General features: G+C 58.6%; 3 protein-coding genes across 4 annotated transcripts; 2 read left to right on the forward strand and 1 right to left on the reverse strand.

Annotated features, from left to right (window-relative positions):
* Positions 1-528: 528 nt before the first annotated feature.
* Positions 529-8,925, forward strand: SYCE2 (synaptonemal complex central element protein 2). Its single transcript, XM_046638282.1, has 3 exons — positions 529-938; positions 7,318-7,528; positions 8,427-8,925. The coding sequence occupies exons 1-3, from the start codon at positions 529-531 to the stop codon at positions 8,619-8,621; spliced, it is 816 nt and encodes a 271-aa protein (XP_046494238.1). The 3' UTR covers positions 8,622-8,925.
* A 150-nt stretch (positions 8,926-9,075) lies between these two features.
* Positions 9,076-15,199, reverse strand: GCDH (glutaryl-CoA dehydrogenase). Its single transcript, XM_046637825.1, has 11 exons — positions 14,979-15,199; positions 14,858-14,893; positions 14,412-14,555; positions 14,212-14,274; positions 13,767-13,937; positions 12,965-13,094; positions 12,669-12,885; positions 12,065-12,168; positions 11,665-11,790; positions 11,189-11,349; positions 9,076-9,594 (listed from the first exon to the last, which is right to left on the reverse strand). Exons 1-11 carry the CDS (start codon positions 15,067-15,069, stop codon positions 9,521-9,523), a joined length of 1,317 nt encoding a protein of 438 aa, XP_046493781.1. The 5' UTR covers positions 15,070-15,199; the 3' UTR covers positions 9,076-9,520.
* Positions 15,200-19,897: 4,698 nt separating this feature from the next.
* On the forward strand, positions 19,898-24,201 carry KLF1 (KLF transcription factor 1). 2 transcript variants are annotated; one of them, XM_046686192.1, is made up of 3 exons: positions 19,898-20,059; positions 20,696-21,515; positions 22,832-24,201. In XM_046686192.1, exons 1-3 carry the CDS (start codon positions 19,973-19,975, stop codon positions 23,005-23,007), a joined length of 1,083 nt encoding a protein of 360 aa, XP_046542148.1. In that variant the 5' UTR covers positions 19,898-19,972; the 3' UTR covers positions 23,008-24,201. The 2 variants fall into 2 exon arrangements, 1 of the variants encoding a protein (XP_046542148.1); XR_006891984.1 differs by lacking the exons at positions 19,898-20,059; positions 20,696-21,515 and adding an exon at positions 21,698-21,813 and having other exon boundaries at positions 22,832-22,968.
* The last annotated feature ends 134 nt before the right edge of the window (positions 24,202-24,335 follow it).

A 24,335-nucleotide genomic window follows, 5' to 3' on the forward strand; every position in this document is an offset into this window, starting at 1 on the left:
CAGAGCAGACGAACCGAAACGCAGAGAATGAGCGCAGCGACAGCTAGCCGCCCCCACCCACGTGGGACGGGGGAGTCGCACGCACGCGCCCACCCGCGAACAGAGACCGCCCCTCTTCCGGGACGGCGCCGACTGCGCGCGCAGCCCCTGCGGCGGCCAACCGCCGCTTAACGGCCGGCCCCGCCCCGCCGCGCGCGCATGTTTCCAGAGAGAGGCGGGGCCGGGGGGCGCGCCGCAGCACGTGCGCGGGGGCGGGGCGCGCCGCGGGCGGGGCAGGGCGGCGCGTGCGCAGAGGGCGCGAATGAGAAGGCGGGAAAAGACGAGATGGAGCGACAGGGAGTAGGCGGCGCTGGTTTTCTTCGCGCGGGCGGCGGTCGGGCGGACGGGCGGGGAACGGCCGGGATCTCGGGCTTCCCGGCTCACCCGCTTGTCCCCTGCCCCCGGGGCCTCCCCTCGCCCCGTTGGGCTCCGATTTCCTGACTGACCGTCGGGCCCTGACTGACAGCCGGCGGCGTGAAGGACGCGCTGATGGCGGGGCCCAAGGGACAGACCCCCGCGCCTGGCGCGTGGCGGGCCGCGGAAAGCGCGGCTCAGAGCCTGCGCCGCCCCGTGCCGTTCCTTCCTGGTCTCCTGCCCCTTCTTGCTCCAGGGCCTCGAGCCGTTAGCAGCACGGCCCGGGTCCCTGGCGCCCCTGCCCCCATCCTGGTCCCCGGCGCCCCGGTCCCCATCCCGGTCCCCGGCGCCCCGGCCCCCACCCTGGCCCCCGGCCCTAGCCCCCGGGGCGGCCCAGCCTCCGCGGCCTCTGAGGCGCTGGCTGTGCCGCAGGTGGACGCGCCGCCCGCCGAGGGCCCGGAGCGGGAGCCGCGGCCGAGCGTGGAGAGCCGGGAGCCGCCGCAGGCCGAGGAGGGCCGCGAGGAGGAGGCCGGCCGCGAGCCCAGGTGAGCGTCTCCCCGGAGCCCGCCGGCTCCGCGTCCCGGGGCATCTCGCGTGGCCGGGCGGCTCGGAGCGCGGGGACACGGCTGGAGCCGACGCTCTTGGGGGAGAGACAACCTGAACGGCGGCCCCGCGGGCGTTGGGGGCGCGACGTGCGCCGGGAAAACGGCGAGAGCGGCAGGTGGCCCCTGGGGGCGGAGGTCAGGGGAGCCGCGAGGACAGGGAGCACCGTGCCGGAGCAGCTCGAGCGGGAAGGAGCCGGTGGGACGGACGGGCGCCGGGGCTCGGGGTGAGCGGTGCCCCGGGAGGGTGGAGCGGGCGAGAAGGCTCCCCTGGGCCGCCGCCGCGCTGTCTGCCTGCCCCTGCAGAGCCCCTCACGGAGCGCGGGCCGGACTGCAGCGCTGAGAGCGCCTCTGGCTGCGTGCGGGAGTCGGGGCAGCAGGGGGCTGGGGCAGCAGGGAGGAGTCAGAGCTGCAGGGAGGAGTCGGATGAGCAGGGGGCCGGGGCAGCAGGGAGGAGTCGCAGCGGCGGGGAGGAGTGGGAGCAGCAGCGGGCTGGGGAAGCAGGGAGAAGTCTGAGCAGCAAGGAGGAGTGGGAGCAGCAGAGGGCTGGGGAAGCAGGGAGGAGTGGGAGCAGCGGGTAGGAGTGGGAGGAGCAGAGGGCTGGGGCAACAGGGAGCAGTGGGAGCAGCGGGTAGGAGTGGGAGGAGTAGAGGGCTGGGGCAGCAGCTGGCCTGGACCCCCTGCGTGCGGAGCGGCTCTGACGCTGGGTGGGTCTGTGGAGCCGGTGAGAGTCTGCATGGATGTGCGGAGCCACAACTGACAGAAACTGCTCGTGGATCAGATGTTGCAGAGAAAGAGCAGCGTTTGGAGTGACCCCCCAAAAGTTTCTGTCGTGCACATTTGCTTCTTCACCAACAGCTTATTGAGGGTCTGGCCAGGCTCTGTTTCAGACGCTGGGGACACTGCCGGGAGCAGAGCAGAAGTCCTGCCCCCTCGGAGCTGACTTTCACCCGTGATCTGCACTTAGGGTCCCTCCACGTCTTTCCATGGCGGATCGCTCATTTCTTTTTAGCGCTGAGTAATACTCCTTTGTCGGGATGGACCACAGTTTATTCATCGACCCACCTGCTGAGGCTTGTCTTGGTTGCTTCCCCGTTTTGGCAGTCATGAATAAAGCTGCATAAACATTCATGGCAGCTTTCCATGTGGGTGTCCGTTTTCAGCTCCTATAGGCAGATACCAAGGGGCACGACTGCTGGATGGTGTCTAAGAGTGCGTGTAGTCTTGTAAGAAACCACAGCTGGGGGCCAGCCCGGTGGCACAGTGGTTAAGTGTGCACGTTCTACTTTGGTAGCCGGGGGTTCGCCGGTTCGGATCCCGGGTGCGGACATGGCACCACTTGGCACGCCATGCTTCTTGCCCTGAGCCTCAGTCTTCAGGGTTCACCACGTTGTCACATGTCTCGACTTCGTTCCCCTGTGTGGCTGAGTAATATTCCGCAGTATAGCCCCACCACATGTTATTCATCTTTTCATCTGTCGATGGCCATGTGACTTGTTTCCGCTTTTTGGCCATTGTGAGTAATACTGCTGTGAACATCCACGTGCGAGTTTAGGTGTGGACGTACGTTTTCATTCCTCTTGTGGATACCTAGGAGGGGAATTGCCGAGTCAGACAGTGACATGTTCAGGTTGCTGCTTTGTGTCGGTGGGAGGGGGCATGAGTGGATGTGCGGAGATCAGGTGGGGGCTCCTGGGGGCGTGGCATCCATCAGGGCAGGTGGAGAGCCGCTCTGTGGGGTAGGGGCCAGTTAGTGCGGCATGAGGACGCAGGCAAGCCGAGGACGACTCCTGGCCGGTGTGCTCACAAGACAGTGAGAGGGCCGGCGGGGCAGGCACTGTGATGGAGAGCGGGGCTACCCTGGCTGCTGGTCTGCTGTGGTGTGCTGCAGCTGGCTCCTGCCAGCGCACGAGAGCCAGTCGTATACCTCTCTTCCCAGCCGGCCAGTTAGCGGCTTCATGTTGGAAGCTTGAAATTGGCTTTTGTGGGAGTCTTGGATCATGGAAATTGGCAAACACTGCAAATCAGGGCTTTTTTTCTCCCTCACAGAGAGCCAGTTGCTAAATGCTCACCAGCACACCACTGCTCCCTGCTTTCTGGCTTGGGGTGGTTTCCAGTAGGTGGTGGTTTCGCTGGCGGAGGTGAGGGCACAAGGTTCATTTTGCCCTTGTTGAGTTTGAAGTGGCCGGGGACATGCACATGAACGTGTCCAGGGTACAGTAGGACTTTCTGACCCAGGAGTCAGGGTGGAGCAAGGGGCTGGAGATGGCATTGTGGGAGTCACTGTTTGAGTGGCAGCTGTGGGGTGAATGAGCTCACCTCGGGACAGGGCCCTGAGGACTCCGGGCATAAAGCCAGCTTCCCCGACCTCCCACATTCCTCGGTTGTAAAGCAGGCCACCAGGAGGGATGGTTTCCAGGTGTGTGCCCTCAGTTGGAGACCAGAAAAAAGAAGGAAATGACTGAAGACGTTTGCTGGATAACATCTTCCTGCAAATAGCATCTTGAGACCCAGATCTAAGTGGTGAAGAGATACAGACAATCGCAAATCATTTAGAGACTTTAAGGAGTTCCACAAGAGCTTTGGGCCGAAAAACAGATGGATCAGAACCAGTGCAAGGGCCAGTTAATAGATCCAGTGGCAGACACTCAGCGACATGATTAAAATGTGAACACATTTCGGGAGAGAGAAGCAGAGGGTGAGGAAGGGGCTCGGCAGCTCCGGTTCCAGCCTTCCCCCTTCCTGCCTGTACTTCAGCCAGACATCGTTTTGCCCAAGCGCCAAGGATTCTGTTGTGTTCCTCCTCGAATATTTGATTAGCTTGCCTCCCCTCCCGGGACTGCTGCCTGCGGTGGTCATAAGTGGCTGGCGGATTGTTTACTTGTATATCCGTTAGAGGCTGTGGAGGGAGGGCCCCACCGGCGGGTGGCTCTGGCTCGCATGCCTGCCAATCACAGCTTTACCTGGAGCGAACAGATGGTCTCTTCGCTTAGACCCATTTCCTCTGCCGCTCCTGGGCCCCCTGCCAGCCTGGGCCCTGCTCGGGAACACTGTCCTAATCCTCGCAGCCAAATTAGGGACTCCTCAGAAGCACAGACCGTAATAGATGAGTGCAGTGATGTGTTCACAGCCCCTACCCCGGCCCCCACTGCCTGACCCCTGAGCAGGCCGAGCACACCGGCCTGCTGTGTTGGACCGACTTCCATTCCCTGGCCTACATCCAGGGTTCGGCAACAGAAGCAGGCCCGGAACCGGGAAGCCAGCGGAGAGGACACTGTGTGTTTTGTTTGTTAAAGTTAATTGGTGAATGCAGGCCCAGGGAAGCCTGTGATTCATTAGCATCCTGATTAATATGCAGCTGCTGAGTATTAAGAAAAATGAAATGGAAAGGAATAAATCCCCAAAGGAGAGGTTGGAAAAATTCAAGAGGCTCTCTGCAGACATCTGAGGTGGGCCCTTGTCCCATGACGAAATTTGAATGAGCTGAATTCAAGTGATTTTTCACCATTTGCATAGCTGCCATGAAGCCCCGTTCCAGCCTCATCCCTCGAGCCTGGGAGAGGAGCGGCTTTGAACCCGTAGCAGCTCAAGCAGGTTGTGAGCAAGTACACAAAAGAAGCACCTGGTTATAGCACTGACTTTAATTTCATGCTGCTTCCACTGTCAACGAGGCAGCGGTGGGTACAAGGAGGCTGGCGAGCAGGAAGGTTACAGTGGGCTGCGGCAGCAGTTCACTGACTTAGGTGTTGGGAGAGCATCTGTGCCGCCTGTGGGATGGGTAGAAGGCAGTCCCCACCCTGAGTGTGCATGCCCTGCAGGGAGCCAACGGGTGTAAACCCTGGCAGCACTGCAATTAGTAAGCGAAGGTGTGGTGGGGGTGCCCTGGCCGAAGCTCTGAAGGTGGCCTCGTGAAGTGGGCAGAAAGGGAAAGTCATTTCAGCCAAAGGCTGATGGGCTTGGTGAAATCCTGGAAGGTTCCAAATTGCTGGGAGCGGAGGGTGGAAAGAGAAGGTGGAGGCCAGGGCCCTGGAAGGCCTTGTGTGCTGCTGGGAAATTCACTTGATCCTGCGGCTGGCGCGGGCTCTCGTGGGCTGTGGAGCAGGAGTGGGATGTCAGATTGTAGTTCTCAGGTCACTAGGGCCCAGGTGAGAAATGAGAGGCCTGAGGTCGCAAAGGGTTAGGTGGGGAGGTCAAGATCGATTTGAGAGAGGTTAAGATTTCATGAGAGGATATGGAGGGACAGGGAGAAGCCGGGCTCCAAGCTGACTGCTAAGTTTCTGGTTTGGGAACCGCGTGGCTTTTGGTGTCATTCACTGAGCAGAGAGGGAGGATGAGGTTGGATGGGGGAAGATGACCATGTTGGTGTGCAGATGCAGAGTTGAGATGCCTCTGGGACAGCCATGTGCAGAGGGCCCAGATACCGTTGGGTACGCCTTTGGGAGCTTAGGAGAGAGGCGTGGGCTGGGGATGATAAGTTTGGGGGTCGTGGAAGTGTGGCTGGTAATGAAAGGCCTGGCTAGCCACTCATTCATATATTCCACGCACCTCTTTTACTCTTCCCATTAGGGGCAGGTACTGGAGACAGCAAAACATCTTTTTACGAGAATGCTCAGGGAGTCTTTGGCTGGTCTGTCGTTTGCTGGCTGATAGGAGTCTTTGCTATAACACCTGTGTCAGTCAGAGGCATTGGACACAGCATCCTGCCTTGGAGGCAGATGAATTTTCGTGCTTTGTGTGAAGCCAGAGGAGGGAGGAATAGATGGGAGAGAAGGTGTCCTTCATTCATTCAACAAACAGTGGAGGGCTTGCTATGTGCTAGGTGCTGGGAATGTGGAGATAAATGGGACACAGCCCCCTGGGGAGATAGGGATGTGAACAGTGACAAGCACATCGGTGGCTTCTCAGAGGAGGCAGTGGCCTGGGCTGGCTCTCACAGGTCGAGTGAGAGAGCAAGCAGAAAGGCCCCGAGGGAAGAGCTGGTCAGGAATACACTGAGGGCTCCCGAGAACTCTGTGCAGATGAAAGCTCCAGCCCCCAGGCCCTGGAGCGCGGAGGTTCTGTGCTTGCATCCCAAGCTGGAGGAAGAGCTCAGGCAGTCGGGAGAAAGCCAAGAAAAATAATTTTATGGACAAAGCATCCAAAAGCAAGATAGAATTTTCTAAGTAATCAGTGCCTGGCTTGCAGTCACGGCAGACTTTACTGTTGTGTGTGCGCTGGTGTGCTCAGGAACCACTGCGTTGACACCTCTGAGTCTCAGCCGTTCAGAGCTGGAAGGACCTCAGAGGATGAGGATGAAACTGAGGACGCAGGGGGAAACAGGACACGGGCTGGGAGTCAGGCCAGCTGGGTGCCACCCCCAGCTCTGCCACAGACTGGCCGGGGATCCTAGCACAGTGTCTGGCAGCTGGGAAGTGCTTACAGATCAGACAGCACAGAGAAACAGCCAAAAAATAAAATAAAATAAAGCTTACCTTAAACATTCCATCTTAAAATAAAACACAAGTGGGTCTGCTGATCAGATTGCAACTTCTTTTTGGCATAAACCTCATTCATAATGCATTACCCACAATTTCCAGTTTTGTGTTTTTAGAGCAGAGCAAAAACTTATAGCCTGACAAGGCGATCTGTGTGCAGAATCCTAGATTTTCACCATCTTTGCCTAAATCTATAGTTGTCTCCCCCATACCAGATTTAATAGTTATGTCTTATTAGACTTACCTTTATTCATTCAATTTTGCTTTATTAGCCAGCTGTCATTTCTTTGCCATTTCACTGGCTAACCTGATATTTAATTCAATTACATGATTATAGTCACACATATAGTGTAGGACAAATGTAACTTTTGTGTGTTTAAAAATTTTTTTTTAACATAGCTAACTCTTGACAGGCCACCTCACCTGGTGGAGCAGAGGCATGCAGCTACACTGGCCCTAGGTGGTCTGCGCGCTGCGGGCACCACCCAGCAGGGACAGAGAGCGAAGGAAAGGGATGCAGCAGGCTGGTGACAGGAAGGTCCACCTCAGAAGCATCTATATGTTTATAAATGGTGTCATTGACACTGTCTCAAAGCAGCACATTGGTGTAATAAAACGGCTGTGGGTTCTGGAGTTGGGCAGGTCTCCTTGTGGAACTGTGGGCACATTTTGTGTGTGCCTCTGGGTCTGTTTTCTCAGTTATAAAATGGGGGTGCCAGCACTGCCCCTCAGGGTGGGGTGTGAATGAACTAACTGAGTATCGCCTCGGTTGTGCCCCCAGCAGACAGCTGGTTCAGGGCAGCGCTCTCGGGGTGTCTGGCGCTGACCTCACTTTCCTGTACTTTCAGAAGTCAGGTCTCTAGCCCCTCTGTCGCCACCTCCAGTGCCAACCGCCCACTGCTGATGCTGGAAGAGAAGTCAGGACCCTACTTTTCCTCTCTGGACTCGAGCATTGACATCCTGAAGAAGAGGGCCCAGGAGCTGATTGAAAACATCAACGAGAGCAGGCAGAAGGACCATGCACTCATGACCAACTTCAGGGACAGCCTCAAGATCAAGGTGACAGGTCCCCCCCAACACTGTGAAGCCCCAGCAGGGGAGGGGGTGTCCTTATGTAAAAGGTGAAAGGGGAGGGAATGAACCCCTGCTGAGTATCTGTTAGGTTCCCCGATGCTAAGCGACTTGCGTACAGGACCTCATTTTCCCCTTACAACGATCCTGCAGAGACTGGACCCATTTTATAGATGGGAAAAGTAAGGTTCGGAAGTAATTGCCCGACTGAGAGCCAGGATGAGGAGCCAAGGTCCATCTGCACCGCAGCCCAGCCCTCTTATTTCACGCCAGGGCCAATGGCTGTGGAGCAGGGGTGGAGGCAAAGCCAGTGTTATCACACCCACTTCTCCCCTGGATGTCGAATGGTCTGTGATGGGAAAGTAGGCTCCTCGACATGGCTGGGGCTTCTGTCTAACAAAGTCTGATGTCATGTTCAGGCCCCACATTAACGATTGTCCCCGATGCTTCAGAAGGCATAATGGACCCTGTGAGTGGGACAGCTGGATTCCACACGTCATTTCAATGACAGACTGACTTCTCCCTCTCCCCGGCCCTACCAGTACACACCCTGGTACAGCATAGAAATAGAGAAAAGCGTAACATTAGCAGAAAATATATAAAAACATTCCTACCATCCCACCACCAGAGGCCACTTTGTTGCATGTTTTCTTCTAGTCTCTGGTGTGTACCTTCTTCCTAATCTGGTTAAGCTTATACTATATACATAATTTTGCATCTTGCTTTAAAAAAAAATTAACATAGAGGCAATTACACCTCCAGTCACTAGAGCTGTTTTTACCAGTTTTATAAGACAAATTACAGAAATCTTAGAGAGCCACTTAGAACAAAGGCATTGTGAGGTCTCTTGTTTGATTTCCCAAGAACATGTCTTATTCTTGAAAAGGTTTCGGACCTGACTGAGAAGCTGGAGGAGAGGATGTATCAGATTTATAATCACCACAACAAGCTCATTCAGGACAAGCTCCAAGAGTTCACCCAGAAAATGGCAAAGATCAGCCATTTGGAAACAGAGCTCAAACAAGTGTGCCACAGCGTGGAGACTGTGTATAAAGACCTGTGCGTGCAGCCGGAGGTATGACCACACTCGAGGGGCGCACCGGAGGAGGGAGGGTTGAACCGGCTAAGAGGGAAGGAAGGCGACAGAAACCAAGGACGCTGGCACCGGCGCCCCGCCCTGAACCCCACACCGCCACAATCACCGCAGAGGCCTCGGCGTGCTCGCCATCTCGCTTGTGGCCCCTGTAACGTGGTGTGTCTGAGCTGAAAAGCCGGCTTGCTATTTCCCACAGCTGTGTGGTCAGCTCCGTGGTGACAGAAAGGACAAAGTCCCCTCTGCCCACAGCCCTGAGCCCCGGGCTGTGCCTCACCTGGGTATAGTTATTACAGCAGAGCCCAGGACTCAGATGTGGGCCAGTCTCTGGGAGCGGGGGGAGATCCCGGCCACATCCCAGCGCCTCGCAGCCCCCACACGCGTTCATTTTTCCTGTGACTGGAACAACTTCTCGGTGGTTACAAGTAAATGAGGCCAGCGCTGCGGGGCAGACACACAGACCCTTTATTACTCTCTCTCCCCCTCGTTGTGCTCCAACATCCGGCATAAGGCACTCACCCCCAGATGGGGGGTCAAGGGGGCGCACAGGGAACTCCTGGTGGGTGGGGGGAGTTTGCTGGGTCAGACACCAGGTGGGTCTCACAGTTGGTCCGTGTCCTGCCTTCCCTCTCCCTGCCCCCTCATCACGAGAAGCTCCTGCGCCAAGGTGAGTGGAGTCCGTTCCCATCCGCGGGTAAAAGCGGATTGAGAAGCTCGGTACAGAGTCCCATCTTCTTTCTAAGGAGCACACTTGAATGATTCAAAAGGGGAGTTTGGATATTTGAGAATCAGCGTCTCTCGCTTCCCACCATACACACTGGCTCCCCCTGCCGCCTCCCTTAAGGCACAGAGCATGGTATCTCCCAGGAAGGCCGGGCGCCGTGGGCTCACTTGCTGGCAGTGAACGCCTGGATGCCTGTGATGGCCCTTCCGAGGATGAGAGCATGAATGTCATGAGTGCCTGCACGGAAGAAAGGCAGAGTCGGCGTGGAGTTCTAAGTTCCGTCTCATGTTCCCTGCAGGCTGCTGCTTCGGAGGAAGAACAGACCCACAAAGATGGCTAATGCTGACAGTGGCTGGCAGTCGCCTCTGAGTGACAGCCACCAAGAGAAGGCTCTGAGGCCACCGTTCGGGCCAGGCTGAGAATATTGTTTTTCAGAGTTCTGTAATGCATCTTGGCCCAAAAAAACCCAATGCTCCTTGTGCCAGACCCAAAACTACAGCGAGTCCAGCCTCCACCATGAGCCCAGTTTCAGACCTCCCACAGATTCCCCCACCCCAACCCCGCACAGTTCATTAAACGTTTGACTTTCAACCAGCCATGCTTCCTTCCCAGGGAGGCGGAGAGCTGATGAGCGGGAAACACGTCAGGCCCTTGCTCACCCACGGGGGCGGGGGCGGGGGGCGGGAAAGCAAACAGTGACAATCGCTCTGCCCAGCTGATGGCCCGGGCCCGAAGCTGCCAGCACACCCCACATCCCCCGCCTGTGCATCTGGGGAACACTTTACAGCCCTCAGTGCTCTTGTTTGCTCCTCCTCAGCTTCAGGGCTGGAAGGCAGAGATTACAGCCTCCCTTTTATGGAGCAAAGTAACTGGGGGGCTGGCCCGGTGGCTAAGGTCACACACTCTGCTTCAACAGCCCAGGGTTCGCAGGTTCCAATCCCAGGCGTGGACCTACACACCACTCATCCGCCATGCCGTGGCAGCACCCCACATACAAAATAGAGGGAGATTGGCACAGATGTTAGCCCAGCACCAATCTTCCTCACAAGACAAAAAACAAAAACCTGTCTACTTCCTAAAATGCAAATCTGACCCCATCACTCCCCTGTGTAAAACTATCTGAAGGCCCCCTCTGCTTGTCCTCAGGGTCATTCCCACACCTGTAGGAACCCCCACCCTCACCCCTTTCTCTTGCTGTTTCTGGAATGTTCCATCCAGAATAGCACACAGAAGTTATTTCACTGTCTCTACCCAGGGAGCTCCTACATCTCCCTCAAGCCCTAATGTGGTCCCATTTCCTTCCTAAGAGATGGAGCGCCTGCCTCCTCTTGCATCCCCCTCTATTTCTGCCTGGCTCCCACTGAATTGTACATTTTTTCTTTTTAGTTATCTTTTTCCACGTCTGTCCGCCCATGAGGCAAGGGGTTCTGGGCCCCATCAAATCATAACCAGGTGGCAGGTATAGACACCACAGCCTGCAAATGATTCACTTTTTTCTCCTAACGTAAGCTGGAGTGGTGACTGCTGTGTGAGCTGCATCTGCCAGCTTGCTGGGCACCATGCCCCACTCTGGGCATGCCCAAGGAGGCCATAAGCAGGCTGGGGGACACCCCTCCTCCCGAGCATCATGGGGAAGAGGGCCAAGAGCATTTCACTTCCTCATCCCAGTGGGAACTGCTCCAGATGAGGGACATGGGGGGACTTACCCCATGTCACACGGCCAGTTGGTGACAGCTGGGAGTAGAACTTGGCCTGTTCCCCACCCCCCCACTGCCTCTCTTCCCCAGACAGTGAGGCTGCTGTGACCCCCACCCCAGAGATCCGGCCCCACCTTCATAGGTGTTCACGGCCTCCAGGTTCATGGCGTGCCGGATCACGTGATACTCATCAGAAATGCCATTCCCCCCTAGCATGTCTCGGGCCTGCCGCGCGATGTCCAGGGCCTTCCCACAGTTATTCCTCTTCAGCAGGGAGATCATTTCTGGCGTGGCCCTGGGAGCGGCACAGACGTGTAACAAGTGTTGGGTTACAAAGAACTGACCCCACTCTAGGCTCCCAGCATCCCTGCGCCCTGGCAAAGCCAGCCAGGGAGAGGGTTCCCCGCATCACAGTCACAGCAGCAGACACTGTGCTTCCAGTGTGGGACAAGGGATGGGCCCGGGCCCATCAACGCCAGAAGGAACGGCTCCCTGGGGGCCACCAGGCAGGAAGGACCTCTCTCCCCAGGGCCAGCTGCCACCACGCCCAGGAGGGGCACAGGGTCCTCCTGCCACACGCAGCTGCCCCGCCCCCACACACAGCCCCTACTTGTCCTGATCCTTCAATCGGCCGAGCTGCAGGCAGGCGTGAAGGCCCAGCGTGATCTCAGTGAGCATGTCCGCCAGCTTCTTCTGAATCAGCTGGTTCCTGGCCAATGGGACGCCAAACTGGATTCTGGGCAGGCAAGGTCAGGGTAAGTGCGGGAGTGTGGGGAAAGCAGGCCCCAGTCCTGGCCCAGGAAGGCTTCCAAGCTGCCTCAGCGCCCCTGGCCCCCAAAAATGGCCTGGCCTGGCCTGGGCTTGGCCCCCTCCCTGCTTAGAAGCACTTCCTCAGCCATTTCACAGAGGGGAATTTCAGTCTGGCAGGCGGGGGTGGGGAGTCCCCGGTGGGATAATGGATGCAACCTGAGGCCCCACCCCCAGGAGACCTCAGGGCAGCCCCCACACACCTGTCCAGGGTGTACTGCCGAGCCGTGTGCAGACAGAACTCGGCGGCTCCAAGCACGCCCCAGGTGATACCGTAGCGGGCGTTGTTGAGGCAGCCGAAGGGACCCTGTGGAGTTGACAGGGGCCTCGGCCCCCAGGAGGAGCTGAGAGGCCCCGTGCAGAACCAGCTCTAAAGTAGGGGCAAGCCCCCTCCCCAGGCACCCAGACACAAGTCAGCCTAAACAGGGCTCAGGGCGGCCCTGGCACCAAGGCTCCTGCACAGCAGGTCTCGCTCAGTGCCTGCTCCCTCTTGGTTTGCACACAGCGCTACCCGGGCTGGGGGCCGGCATGTAGGGGCCAATGTAGGGAGACAGGAAGATGCACCTGCCCAAAGGACTAAGCTGGGTGACGCCCAGCTGTGTCCTGGGCAGAGCCAGCACGAATGAGGTGGTCACCAAATGGGGCAGTTTCTGCACATCCGTGAGCCAGGCAGAGCCTCCGAATCACCGCTGTGTGGGCTCCACAAGCACAGGGACCACGTCTGCCTGGTTCCCGGCACGAGGCCTGCCCAAGAAAGGCGAAGCAGCGGGTGACCTGATACCAGTTCCCAAGGTGGCCGCTGCTCACCGCCAGCCCGGACGCGTTGGGCAACACGTTCTCCTCCGGCACCTCCACGTCGTCCATGACGATCAGGCCCGTGGCCGAGGCCCGGAGGGAGAACTTGCCCTCGATCTTGGGGGCCGACAGGCCCCGCATCCCCTTCTCCAGCAGGAAGCCCCGAATGCAGCCGTCTTCGCACCGAGCCCACACCACAAACAGGTCGGCCACAGGTGAGTTGGTGATCCTGGAGGTGGGACAGGCAGTGAGGGGTCTGGCCCCCGCCCCCCGCCCCTGGCCACCCGCCTGAGGTGTCAGGCCCTCACCAGGTCTTGGTTCCATTGAGGGTGTAGCTCCTGCCTGAGGGGTTGTGGCGGGCTCTGGTCTCCAGGCTGCCAGGGTCGCTGCCGTGGTTGGGTTCTGTGAGCCCAAAGCAGCCCAGGAGCTCCCCCTTGGCTGCAAGCACGAGACAGGGTCATGGCTGTTTGTCCCCCATTCCTCCCCCAACTGAACACTGTCAGCCTCTCCACCGAGCCAGGCCAAGCAGATCCGGCCCTGCCTTCACGGCACTCTCAGGTGGTGAGGGGACAGGTCTTCCCCAGGCCATGGTCACAATGCCCTGATGAGGAGGGGCCCCGCAAGAGGCAGGAAGGAGTCAACCAAGCTGTCTTTAAGGGCAGTGAAAGGGCAGAAGGAGGTTTAGAGAAGAGCAGTGGATGTGCAAAGGCCCAGCAGTACATTTGGAGAATTCCAAGTAGCTGAGTCTGGCTGGAGAGGAGCAGTCAAGAGAGTGGCCAGAGATGAGGTGGGAAGGTCAGCAGAGCCTGCTCATGCGCGGCCTCATGGACCCAGGCAGGAAGCGAAGACTTTGAACTTTGGGTGGGGCTGAGGGAGCACAGAGAGCAAATCAAGAGGGAGACGGTGGTGCTCAGACAGGGGCAGAGTCAAGAGAGACCTAGGAAGGGACGGGCAGGGTCAGATGTGGGGTGAAGCTCAGGGTCTGGCAGGAGGTCTGAAGGGCCACTGGTGCTATCCTTGAGATGGGGACAGAAGACAGGCTCGGGAGAGCCCCACCCTAGACTGCTGGGACTGTCTTCCTTCGAGCAGGCCCCACAGGCAGCCGCTCACCCAGCCGGGGCAGGTACTTCTGCTGCTGCTCCTCGCTGCCGTAGGCGTAGATAGGGTGCATGACGAGGGAGGACTGGACACTCATCGCCGACCTGTAGCCACTATCCACCCGTTCCAGCTCTCGGGCCAGCAGCCCATAGGCGACCGAGGAGACTCCAGCACAGCCATGCCCTGGTGGGGGGAGGGGAGATGGGGCAATGGGGGCCAAAGCTCTGTCCTGCTGGGACCAGTGAGTCCTCAGGCCGGAGAGAGTGCTACATAGGGGCGCCCAACGAGGCACCAAGCTGGCCCTAGCTTGAGGGTTTATTCATTTCATCCCCACAGCCGCTTTCAGATGGAGGGGTAACAGCCTCACTTTACAGACTGGGAAACCGAGGCTCAGGGAAAGGTAGGGGCTTTCCAGGACACAGTGGGGGCTGCAGAGTATGCAGAGACTTGTCCCTACCTTTAATGGTGGGGCCCAGCACACCGAGCTCCCCCATCTCCAAGATGATCTCCCGGTGAAAAACTGCAAAGGGACAGATGCCCAAGTTCAGGCCCAGCTCTAGCCCACTGGATCCCCACCCCAGGGACAGAGGAGCCCAAAGGCCGGCTAATGCAGGCAGGGCTGGAGTGCAGGGTGGAGGGTGCGGCCCGCCTGGGCACCTTCGTTGCGATTGGCCAGCAGGATGCGGGGCATGAGGCGCTCCTGGCAGTAGGTGCGGAAGGTGTCCCTGATGGCGATCTCATCCGCTGTCAGCTGCTCCTCCAGCACCAGCGGGTCCCTCCAGTCAAACTCCGGACGCGAGGCTGGGGCAGGGGGCAGGGGTCGGGGCTCGACTCAGCTCTGCCCACTCGACCATCTTGCCCTCCTCTCCCGGAATCCTCAGCCCCACCCCTCCACCCCCATCTCGCTCCCAACAAATGTGGGCTGCAAACAGGACTGACGAGGCGACTTCCTCCGGGAAACTCACTGCTTCACCGCCTCTGAACCTGGCCACGGCCCTGCCTACCCGCCCGCGCAGCCCTCGGACGCCGGGACAGAACCCACCCGGGGCAGACAGACAGCTGGACAAGGACTGCGGACGCACAGCGCGACGAGGGGGCCTTACATTTGGCCGGTCGGCTCTGTGTCTTCCCGCCCTTCTCTGCAAACACAGGACGGGAAGGTCACCCGAGAACGTCTCAGCGCCTCCACCTGCTCCCGCCCCACCCGCCTGGCCCGGCACTGACCGGTCTGCGCCGCCGCCGAGCCCCAGGCGCGCAGGGCGCGCAGGCCGGGTCTGCGGCTCAGCAGCCGCACGGAGACGCCTCTCAGAGCCATGTGGGCAGCGGCCGGGCGCGCGGAGCAACTACCGCCGACCTGGAGGGGTGGGGGCGTCAGAGCGGAGCGGCTCCCACCCGCAGCCCGGCCAAGGCGCCCCCACCCCCGCTCACCGCGCAGCCCGCGGCGCCGCTGACCGTAGGCCTTTGACCTGGAGATGGGGTGGGCGGAGCGGAGGCCGGATGGGGCTTCTCATTGGCTCGTCCTAGGACCGGCCCCCTCACGGCTCTGCCTGTTTAAAAGGGCCACGGCATCCGGGCCCGCGGGGACGGGCGCGCCCCGGCCGAGGCTGGGTTAGCCAGTTTAAGGAGCAGAACAGGAAAGGGCGGAAGGCGCGAGCGCCAATCCGATTGGCCAGCTGTAGTCCTGCCCTGATTGGCCCTAGGAGGGGGCTCGGCCCACTCTTGGTTGGTCAGTTTCGAGGGGCGAGTCCAGAGGGATTTTGGAGTTAAAGAAAGAAACTGAGGCTCGAGAAAAATGAGTCCCGGAACCCAGGAGGCCAGACCTCCAGGTCTCCTTTGACGGGGTGCTGCGTGTGAGGGGAGGAGGTGGCCTCTGGTGGGCGATCTCTGTCCAACCTGTCTGCTAGTCTGTCCCAGGAAGCGCCTGTAGCCACGTGTGATCGAGTGTGTGACTTGGTGTGATCCCGCGTGCTACGTGATTCTGTGCATCTCTGTGTGTGATCGTGCCTGACTGTGTATCTGTATGTGGGTGGGACTGACTGTGCCTGTGACGTTGTGGGCTGTTGACTGTGGGTGGTTGCGTGCCTGCGTAACTGTCTGCGACCGTGTAAGTGTGGCTGTGTCTTTGTGGTTTCTTGTCTGTGTAATTGCAGCGTGTAATGGTATTCTGTGTGATCGTGCGTCTGTGTGTTTGACTCTGTGCTTGATGGTTTTCCCTCTAGATGTGGCTGTTATCTTTGTGATAACATGACTGGATATTTCTGTGCACGTCTGTCTGATTGTGCGTATCTATATATGTCTGTGATTTGGTCTGTGTGCAATTGTGTGTGATTGTGTGCCTGAGTGTGACATGCGTATATGCCTGAGTGAGTGGCTGTGCTCACCTATGTTGCTTTTATGAGCGTTCGTGTGGTGTGCATTTGAATCTGGGTGCATCACGCTTGACCATCTCTGTATCTGGAAATCACACATCTACCATGACCCGCCCATTTCCCAGTTGGAGAAAGTAAGGCCGAGAAAGAAGGCCGGTTTTGCTTTAGGTCACAGCAGGCCAGGTGTAGAGCAGGGACCAGAACGAGATCCAGACCTCTTGATTCCCAGGACAGGCCCTTGCCTGCCCACCCGGGAACACCTCTCCCCACTCTGGGTGGCTGTGTGTGTAGCGTGCTCTGCCTCACACATCGTCTCTGAGTGTGATGGGAGTCACTGTGGAGTTGTGTCTGAATGTGATCACTAGCCTACACGTCCCCAAATACCTGGGACCTGGGTGTCCCTAGATGCTTCCACTTTCTGAGCCTCTCTTGACCTTATTATCCAAATAAAATGGTGTGAACCCTCCTCCTCACACAGTAGGGAGTCTGTCACCGCCCTGCAATGTCTGGGAGTCTGCATAGCTCTTGTTCTTCTGGACACCTCCCCTCCTGGAGCCACTGGCCCCTCTCTCTTTTGCCCCTTCCTTTCCCCAAAGCTCTCTCCCCTGCCCTGGAGCTGGTTGGAGTTCTCTGATGCTCAGGGAGTGTCGCAGGGTGAGGACAGCATACACACTAGGAAACCCAAATGGAGGCTCGGGCCTTGATGCCCTGGGAAGTCCATCATCCTCCTGGCTACAGGCTCCCAGGGGCCTTATCTCCCAGCCAAATGCCCTCTCTCTCTAGACCCTAATCCTCTTGCCTCACCTTTCAGAGCCAGACATGCCTGTTTCATGCCTCATCCTTAACCAGAAGATCTCTCCCTAAGACAGACTCTGCTCTCCTCTCTAGGAAACCTCTCTAACTCCCGCCATTTTGTTTTGTTGAAGGGAAATTCACATAACATAAAGTGAACCATTTAAAGTGAACCATTCAGGGGCTGGCCCTGTGGCTGAGTGGTTAAGTTCATGTGCTCTGCTTTGATGGCCCAGGGTTTTGCCAGTTTGGATCCTGGGCACAGACGTGGCACGGCTCATCAGGCCACGCTGAGGCGGCATCTCACATGCCACAACCAGAAGGACCTACAGCTAGAATATACAATTATGTACTGGGTGGCTTTAGGGAGAAAAAGAAGAAGAAGAAAAGAAAGAGGAAGATTGGCAACAGATGTTAGCTCAGGTGCCAATTTTTAAATAAATAAAGAAACAAAGTGAACAATTCAGGGGCCAGCCCAGTGGTGTAGTGGTTAAGTTTGCGCGCTCTGCTTCAGCAGCCTGAGGGTTCGTGGGTTCGGATCCCAGGCATGGATCTATGTACTGCTCATCAAGCCATGCTGCGGCCGCATCCCACATACAAAATAGAGGAAGATTGGCACAGATGTTAGCTCAGCAACAGTCTTCCTCAGCAAAAAGTAAATAAATAAATAAACAATTCATGGCATTGACATTCACAATGCTGTGCAATCACAACCTCCCTCTAGTTCCAGAACATTTCCATTACCCTAAAAGGAGACCTTGTCCCCACGAGCAGTCACACACCATTCCCTCCTCCCCGGCCCCTGGCCACCATCAACCTTTGTGTCTGTGTGGATTCGCCTGTTCTGGGCATTTCACATAGATGGAATCATATAATATGTGATCTTTCCTACTGGCTTCTTCTCACTCAGCATGTTTTTAAGGTTCATCCACATTGTAATATGTATTAGAACATCATTCCTTTTAATAGCTGGACAATATTCCACTGCACGGATGGACCACATTGTATTTATCTGCTCATCTGTTAATAGACGTCTGGGTTGTTTCCTCCTTTTGGCGATTGTAACTAATGCTGCTATGAACATTGGTGTACAAGCATTTGTTCGAGTCCCTGCTTTCAATTCTTCTGGGTATAAACCTAGGAGTGAAATCGCTGGGGCATGTGGTAACTCTTGTTCAAGTTTGTGAATGTTTAACTTTTTGTAAAATCGTCAGACTTTTTCATAGTAGCTGCCCAATTTTACATTCGCATCAGCAGTGTACAAGGTTCCAATTTCTCCACGTCCTTGCCAACCCTTGTTGTTTCCTGTTTTTTTACTATAGCCATCCTAGTGGGTGTATTGAGCTGAGTTTTACATCAGTTTTTGCTCCCTCCCGCTTTGTGGCACATGATCATTGTTCGTCTTTTTGAGTAAGGCATTTGTGGCACACGAGCTTTATGTGTCTGTGTCTGGGCGAGGTTGTGTGCCTTACACTGTCAGGGTGCTTCACTCCATGGGGGCGTGGTTGTCTGCATTTGACCGGGTGCACCCCCTACGGTTGGGCCTTGGTAGCTGTGCAACTGTGTAACTAGATAATTACACACTGTGGCAGTGACAGGGGGCGTGACTATGTAAGGCTGTAAGTTTATAGGGTGCTGTGTGCGGTTGTGCCTGATGTATAGCTGTGTACATTACCACATCATTGTGTGTTCATGAACGGTTGTGTGCAGCCATGTTTTACGCTTTTGTGTCTGAGGCTACATCCGTGTTTGATGGGGTTGGGTGGCTGCATCTTCTCTAGTCCTGTGACAACACATCCAGGAGTCTCTGTGTGTCTGTGTGGTTGTGTGACTGGGTGTGAGTGGGTGACTGTGTGTGATTGTGTCAGTGACTGTCTGTGTGATGATGAATTCAGTGTCTGAGGGACTGTGCCTATAACACTGTGGAACCAACGTAGTGTATGATCGTGTGTCTGTGCACATTCTATATGATGCAGACATGCAATTATGTGTACAGACACTACACGGTCTGTGTGACTGAGGGACCAGGAATTGGTGTCGCTCTGTAGTTGCATACTGTGTGTGTGACTATGGACTATGTGTCTGTGATGTGTGTCCATGCTGTCCCTCATCCTGGGCTCCCAGGGCACCACAGTGAAGACCGCTGGTGCAGAATCTCAGATCCCTCCCCAATGTGGGGCAGAACTCAGGCAGCAGCCAGGCCCAGCGCAGGGGTCGGTGTGGGTTTCCTGCAGGTCAGGCACTTCCTGTGGCCTGATCCAACGGGCCCATCCCACCCAGCTGAGGGCGTCACTCCCCTCCCCAGCCCCATCGTACTGGAGCAGCTGTAGGGGTGCCAGCCTCAGCCTCCACACAGCCCCACTCCCTGTGGTGCCCCCGGGAGGACCCAGGGCAGACAGTGGCAGCTGACTGGCAGGGCTCCCTCCCACCACTCCAGGTTCAGACCTTGGGAGCTCAAAACCCAGGCAATTTCAAGCCCAGCTGACGTGAAGCCCCAGCCCCCCACCCTCTGGAGACAGAGCTTTGGCTGTTCTGGGCCCCCACCTGATAGCAGCCTCTGACATCTGGGGTGTCTGATAACGCTTGGCCTGGCAGGGAGTTCATGCCAAGTCCCGCCATCGGCACAGTTGCTGCTGTTTATTGGGGAGGGGGAGGGCTGCAGGGGCCCCGTCGGGGGAGAGGGGGTCTCAAAGCCCCTTCCCAGAATCCCATTCTGCCTGTCACCCCTTCTCCAGGAAGGTAACTGAGAACAGGACCCCAGGACTCTCCCTCTTGGGGGACCCAGTGCCTCACTTTACCCAACACCTGAGCCCCCAGCCCCTGAACATCTGACTTGGCCTTGCACACGGGTCAGTCTGTAAGGCCCAGCCCCAAACAGGCTGAGGCGAGGTCTGTTCCCCAGAAACACTGACCCCCGCCTTGCCTGCCCCTTATCAGGGGCCGCAGCCAATCAGCTGAGGGCAGAGAGGAGCCCTCCAAGGGGCCACTGGAGCCTCAGAGCCCACGAGGCCGCCAAGGGAGAGGAGGCCTGAAGCCCGTGGTGGGCACCAGCCAGCCATGGCTGCAGCTGAGACCGCCCTGCCTTCCATCAGCACGCTGACCGCCCTGGGCCCCTTCCCGGACACACAGGAGGACTTCCTCAAGGTGGGGCCCGGCAGGGTCTGAGTGGGCCGCCGGGGGTCCTGGGCTGTGGTCACAGAGCTTGGGGGTCAGGGCTCCATCCTTCCCTGGAATCCAGACACCTGGCCAGGGCTGGCGCTCCTCAGGCCAGGCCAGGGGTCTGAGCTTGCTCTAAACCTTATTGCTGTGTCGTAGAAAACTGAGGCCGGGAGCCGAACACCTTGGGGGGCTAGGCTCAGTGAGACAACGCTGGATATCGGAGGGAAACAGCAAATGTGTCTCAGGGACATCCGAGAATTAATCTTGGGAATCCATCTTGTTGGGGGTGAGGGGGATTGTGGGGGGAAACTGAGGCAAGGCTGGGTCCCTTCAGCCTTCCATTCTTGCCTCTGCCACCCCTTCCCCCATGCTTGACTGTGGCTCCAGATAATGTCAGTCTTATCTCCTGTCTCCAGCTAGACCCAGTCGCCCTCTGTCCTGGGGGGTTGGAGCGGGAGGCAGTGTGAGGGAGCGGGACAGACTGACGCGACAGACAAGCAAACAAGACCCCTTTGCGGAGCCTCTGGCCAGCCTGCCCCCCGCAGGGCATCCGGCCCCCTCGTCTCTAGGCAGGTACCCCGCTGTTCACTGAAGCCTCACGCTACCGGCTCCCTCCCGCAGTGGTGGCGCTCTGAGGAGGTGCAGGACTTGGGCCCAGGGCCCCCCGACCCCACCGGGCCGCCCCTCCACGTGAGGCCAGAGTCGGAGGACATGCGCGGAGAGGACGAAGACGACGAGAGGGACGCGGCCACCGCCTGGGACCTGGATCTCCTCCTCAACAACTTCCCGTGCGCAGAGCCCCAAACGTGCGCTCCAGCACCGGGGGAAACCCTCGGGGCGCAATTCCCGCCGCCGCCGCCGCCGGAGACTCTGGGGGCGTACGCAAGTGGCCTGGGGCTGGTGGCTGGGCTCTTGGGTCCCGAGGAGCACCCGGGCTGGGCACGCCCGGCCCCGAGAGCCCCGGCCCCCGACGCCTTCATGGGCCCAGCCCTGGTCCCGGCCCCCGAACCCAAGGGGCTGCCGCTGCAGCCGGTGTACCCGGGGCCGGGGGTGGGCTCCTCCGGCAGCTACTTCCCGCGGACCGAGCTTCCAGTGCCGACCGCGCCGGGGGCCCCGTACGGGCTGCTGCCCGGGTACCCCGCGCTGTACCCGGCGCCCCAGTACCAAGGGCACTTCCAGCTCTTCCGCGGGCTCCCGGCGCCCGCGCCCGGCCCCGCCGCGCCCCCCTCCTTCCTGAGTTGTCTGGGACCCGGGACGGCGGGTGCGGGACTCGGGGGGACCGCTGGAAACCCGAGAAGCACCCCGGAGGCGGTGCCATCCAAGCGCAGCCGGCGCTCGTGGGCGCGCAAGAGGCAGGCGGCGCACACGTGCACGTACCCGGGCTGCGGCAAGAGCTACACCAAGAGCTCGCACCTGAAGGCGCATCTGCGCACGCACACCGGTGAGGGCGCGGGGCGGGGCGGCGGGGCGGCGGGGCGGGGTCTGAGCACGGCGAGCGGCCCGGGAGGCGGAAACCAGGAGCGAGAGGAGGGGCGAGAGGCGGAGACGCGGCAAAGGGGCGGGCCCGTGAAGCCAAGGGTGGGGCTGCAGCAGAGTCCCGGGGCAAGGGGCGGGCAGAGGGAGCCGGCAGCAGCCCTGGAACCTCAGGAGCGGGGCCACCGGACAGGCTGCGGTGCGGGACGGGGTGGGTGCAGAGAGAGGACCTGAAGAACCTGGGGAGCGTTTCGGGGAACTGACGGGTAAGTCCTGGGCCAGGGACAGGCTGAGGACCAGCAAGCCTGGCAGGTGGCGTAGGAGGGCGGGGCTGGAGGAGAGACTGTGTGGAGGGGACAAGCTTAGAATGCCAGGATCTGAGCCAAAGACACTGGGTTTGGGTTTGGGACAAGCGGAGGGCGGAGTTAGGGGCTCAGGGGCGGTAGCCGGGAGTATAAAGCGTGGACGGCTTGGCTTGGAGGTGGGGCCAGGCTGTAGGGGGCGTGGCTGAGGCTCAGGAGGCCAGGGAGGGACAGAGTCAGTTTCCCAGGCCCAGTTGGAGAGGACCGGGCCCAAAGGTAGAGGCAGGTCCTGGAGGGCAGGGGGAATAGCTGGGGAACAGAGGAGGAGGGTGGGCATAGGAGGATAAGCCGGGTCGCAAAGAGCCCAAAGAGACAGGAGCGGGGCCGTGGGATAGAGGCGGGGAGGAGGAGGGGTGAGGCTTACTCTTCGGGGTCCGCCCAGAGGGTGGGACGCTGTGTACAGACCGGTGCGGGGCCGCAGGGGAAGGAGCCAGGCGTAGCCGAGGGAGAGCGTAATCACCGGGGACGGGGCCTAGGACGCCAGATGTATTTCGAGGCTCAAGGCCAGGGCCAGGATTGGGCAGCAGCTGGAGGGTCCCCTGGTTCAAGGGAGGGGCTGGGACACGGGGCAGGGTCAAAGGACGAGGGTGGGACGTCTTTAGGACGCAGGGGCAGGGTACCAGGGCACAGGAAGTGGGGCGAGTGGGGTAGGGGAGGCCACTTGGGCCCAGGAAATGAGAACGATCGTGGCTCCAGATGCAGGTACAGGAGAAGGATGGGGGGTCGCAGAGCAGGACCTGGGTGCAGATTCAGGACCCTCCCCTGGGAGTGAGCGCCTCCTTAAATTTTGTGTCCTAGCCGCCTCACTTGCCCCACCCTGGTCCCAGCCAAGGCGGAGCAAAGGAGTGCAGCCAGATAGGGGGATGGAGCCGAGGGGAGGAGTGGGGCGGACAGGGGCGCTCACGGCTTCCTCGGTCCCCAGGGGAGAAGCCATACGCCTGCACGTGGGACGGCTGCGGGTGGAGGTTCGCGCGCTCTGACGAGCTGACCCGCCACTACCGGAAGCACACCGGACAGCGCCCCTTCCGCTGCCAGCTCTGCCCCCGAGCTTTTTCGCGCTCCGATCATCTGGCCTTGCACATGAAGCGTCACCTTTGAGCCTGGCACTTGGACTTTCCCGGGGACTGAGGATGGAACAAGAGTGGATCCACGCAGGGGGTTTTTCCCTGTGCTGGACCCTCGCCCAGACTCGCAGCCCCACAGATCCACTGAAATCAAGGCTGGCCCCCAGACAGACCTAGGGGAGCCTCCAACAGAAGTTCCCACACATTTCCTCAGCCACAGGGAGCCACACGGAGACGTCCGATGGTCACGCAGACCCAGGGAGACAGACCTCCAAGTAAACGGACTCGGATGGACACTCTGACATGTTGGACAGAGAGACCCTCAGAGAGCTGGACCCTTAAACCAGCTCACAGGCGGCCTGGGACAGCGGGAGGGCGTGTGGGGTGAGGCTTCCCAGAGACCCTGGGTCTAGGAGGGGGCTTCGCACCGTGACTTCTGAAGCTTGGCACAGTGGCTGGCATCTGCTGCGAATGGTTATAAGGGTCCTGTAAAAATGCTCCTCCCAGATGAAATTTCAGCGTTGGCCTGACTTTGTGGGTTTTGGGTGGTGGAAATTGGGAGGAAGGTGTACCCCCAGAAGTGATATTGGGGAGCCATACACACCCTCACACCCTCATCTCCTAAACCTCAGTGACCCCCCTTGGGCATTGCAAACCTTGCCACCCTCTCCGCCCCCCACCCCCCGCCAAGATCAGGCTGCATCGTCCTTGTTTCCTGCCTTGAACCTGTGGGGGATGAGAATTGGCCAGCCCAAAATGTCTCTTTCTGGTTACGGACAAAAGACTCTGAAAGAAACTTTGACCTCCCCCCTATAACTGCCTAAAAGGATTTAAGATGGGAGGCCTGTCCCCGGGACAGCCCGTCACCACAGATAACTGGGTACCCTAGACTGTGAGCATCCTCGCTGAGCCCACTCTGATCAAAGTTCTGTTTACCAAACATTTGCTTTTCCATCTCCATGTGAACTGCCTTCCTCCCCTTTGAAGCCCCAACCCCCGCCGCACACACCCTCCTTTTGTCTTTAGCTGAAGATGGTATTTAAGGTGGCATCTTTGGCCATTCTGGCGAGTTGCTCTGTTTTCCTGGGTCTCTCCCATGTATACACGTTATAAAGCTTTGTTAGATTTTCTCCTGTTATTCTGTCTCATGTCAATTTAATTCTTAGACCAACCAGAAGGCCCTAGAAGGTAGAGGAATTGTCTTCCTCGCCTACAACCCCAGGGACATTCATAGGGACCATTTCTCTCCATTTTAGAGCCCTCAGCCTGGCCCCAGAGTCCTACACCCTTTGTCTTGTCATGATCCCAAGCAATCTCTTGGCTAGCTCAGGAGGACCCTGGGAAAACATGCAGAATGAAAAG

This window comes from Equus quagga, chromosome 14 (genome assembly GCF_021613505.1).
Source record: "Equus quagga isolate Etosha38 chromosome 14, UCLA_HA_Equagga_1.0, whole genome shotgun sequence".
In the NCBI taxonomy this organism is placed as follows: domain Eukaryota; kingdom Metazoa; phylum Chordata; class Mammalia; order Perissodactyla; family Equidae; genus Equus; species Equus quagga.

Bases quoted from the DNA above. Each gene is read 5' to 3' on its own strand.
- SYCE2 (XM_046638282.1), top strand. From the start codon at position 529: ATGGCGGGGCCCAAGGGACAGACCCCCGCGCCTGGCGCGTGGCGGGCC. The intron at 939-7,317 runs GTGAGCGTCTCC...CTGTACTTTCAG, and splicing joins GAGGCCGGCCGCGAGCCCAG to AAGTCAGGTCTCTAGCCCCT. The intron at 7,529-8,426 runs GTGACAGGTCCC...ATTCTTGAAAAG, and splicing joins GGGACAGCCTCAAGATCAAG to GTTTCGGACCTGACTGAGAA.
- GCDH (XM_046637825.1), bottom strand. From the start codon at position 15,069: ATGGCTCTGAGAGGCGTCTCCGTGCGGCTGCTGAGCCGCAGACCCGGC. The intron at 13,938-14,211 runs GTAGGGACAAGT...TCCCCCCACCAG, and splicing joins GCTGGGCCCCACCATTAAAG to GGCATGGCTGTGCTGGAGTC. The intron at 12,886-12,964 runs GTGAGGGCCTGA...TCCCACCTCCAG, and splicing joins CTCAATGGAACCAAGACCTG to GATCACCAACTCACCTGTGG.
- KLF1 (XM_046686192.1), top strand. From the start codon at position 19,973: ATGGCTGCAGCTGAGACCGCCCTGCCTTCCATCAGCACGCTGACCGCC. The intron at 20,060-20,695 runs GTGGGGCCCGGC...TCCCTCCCGCAG, and splicing joins CACAGGAGGACTTCCTCAAG to TGGTGGCGCTCTGAGGAGGT. The intron at 21,516-22,831 runs GTGAGGGCGCGG...CTCGGTCCCCAG, and splicing joins GCATCTGCGCACGCACACCG to GGGAGAAGCCATACGCCTGC.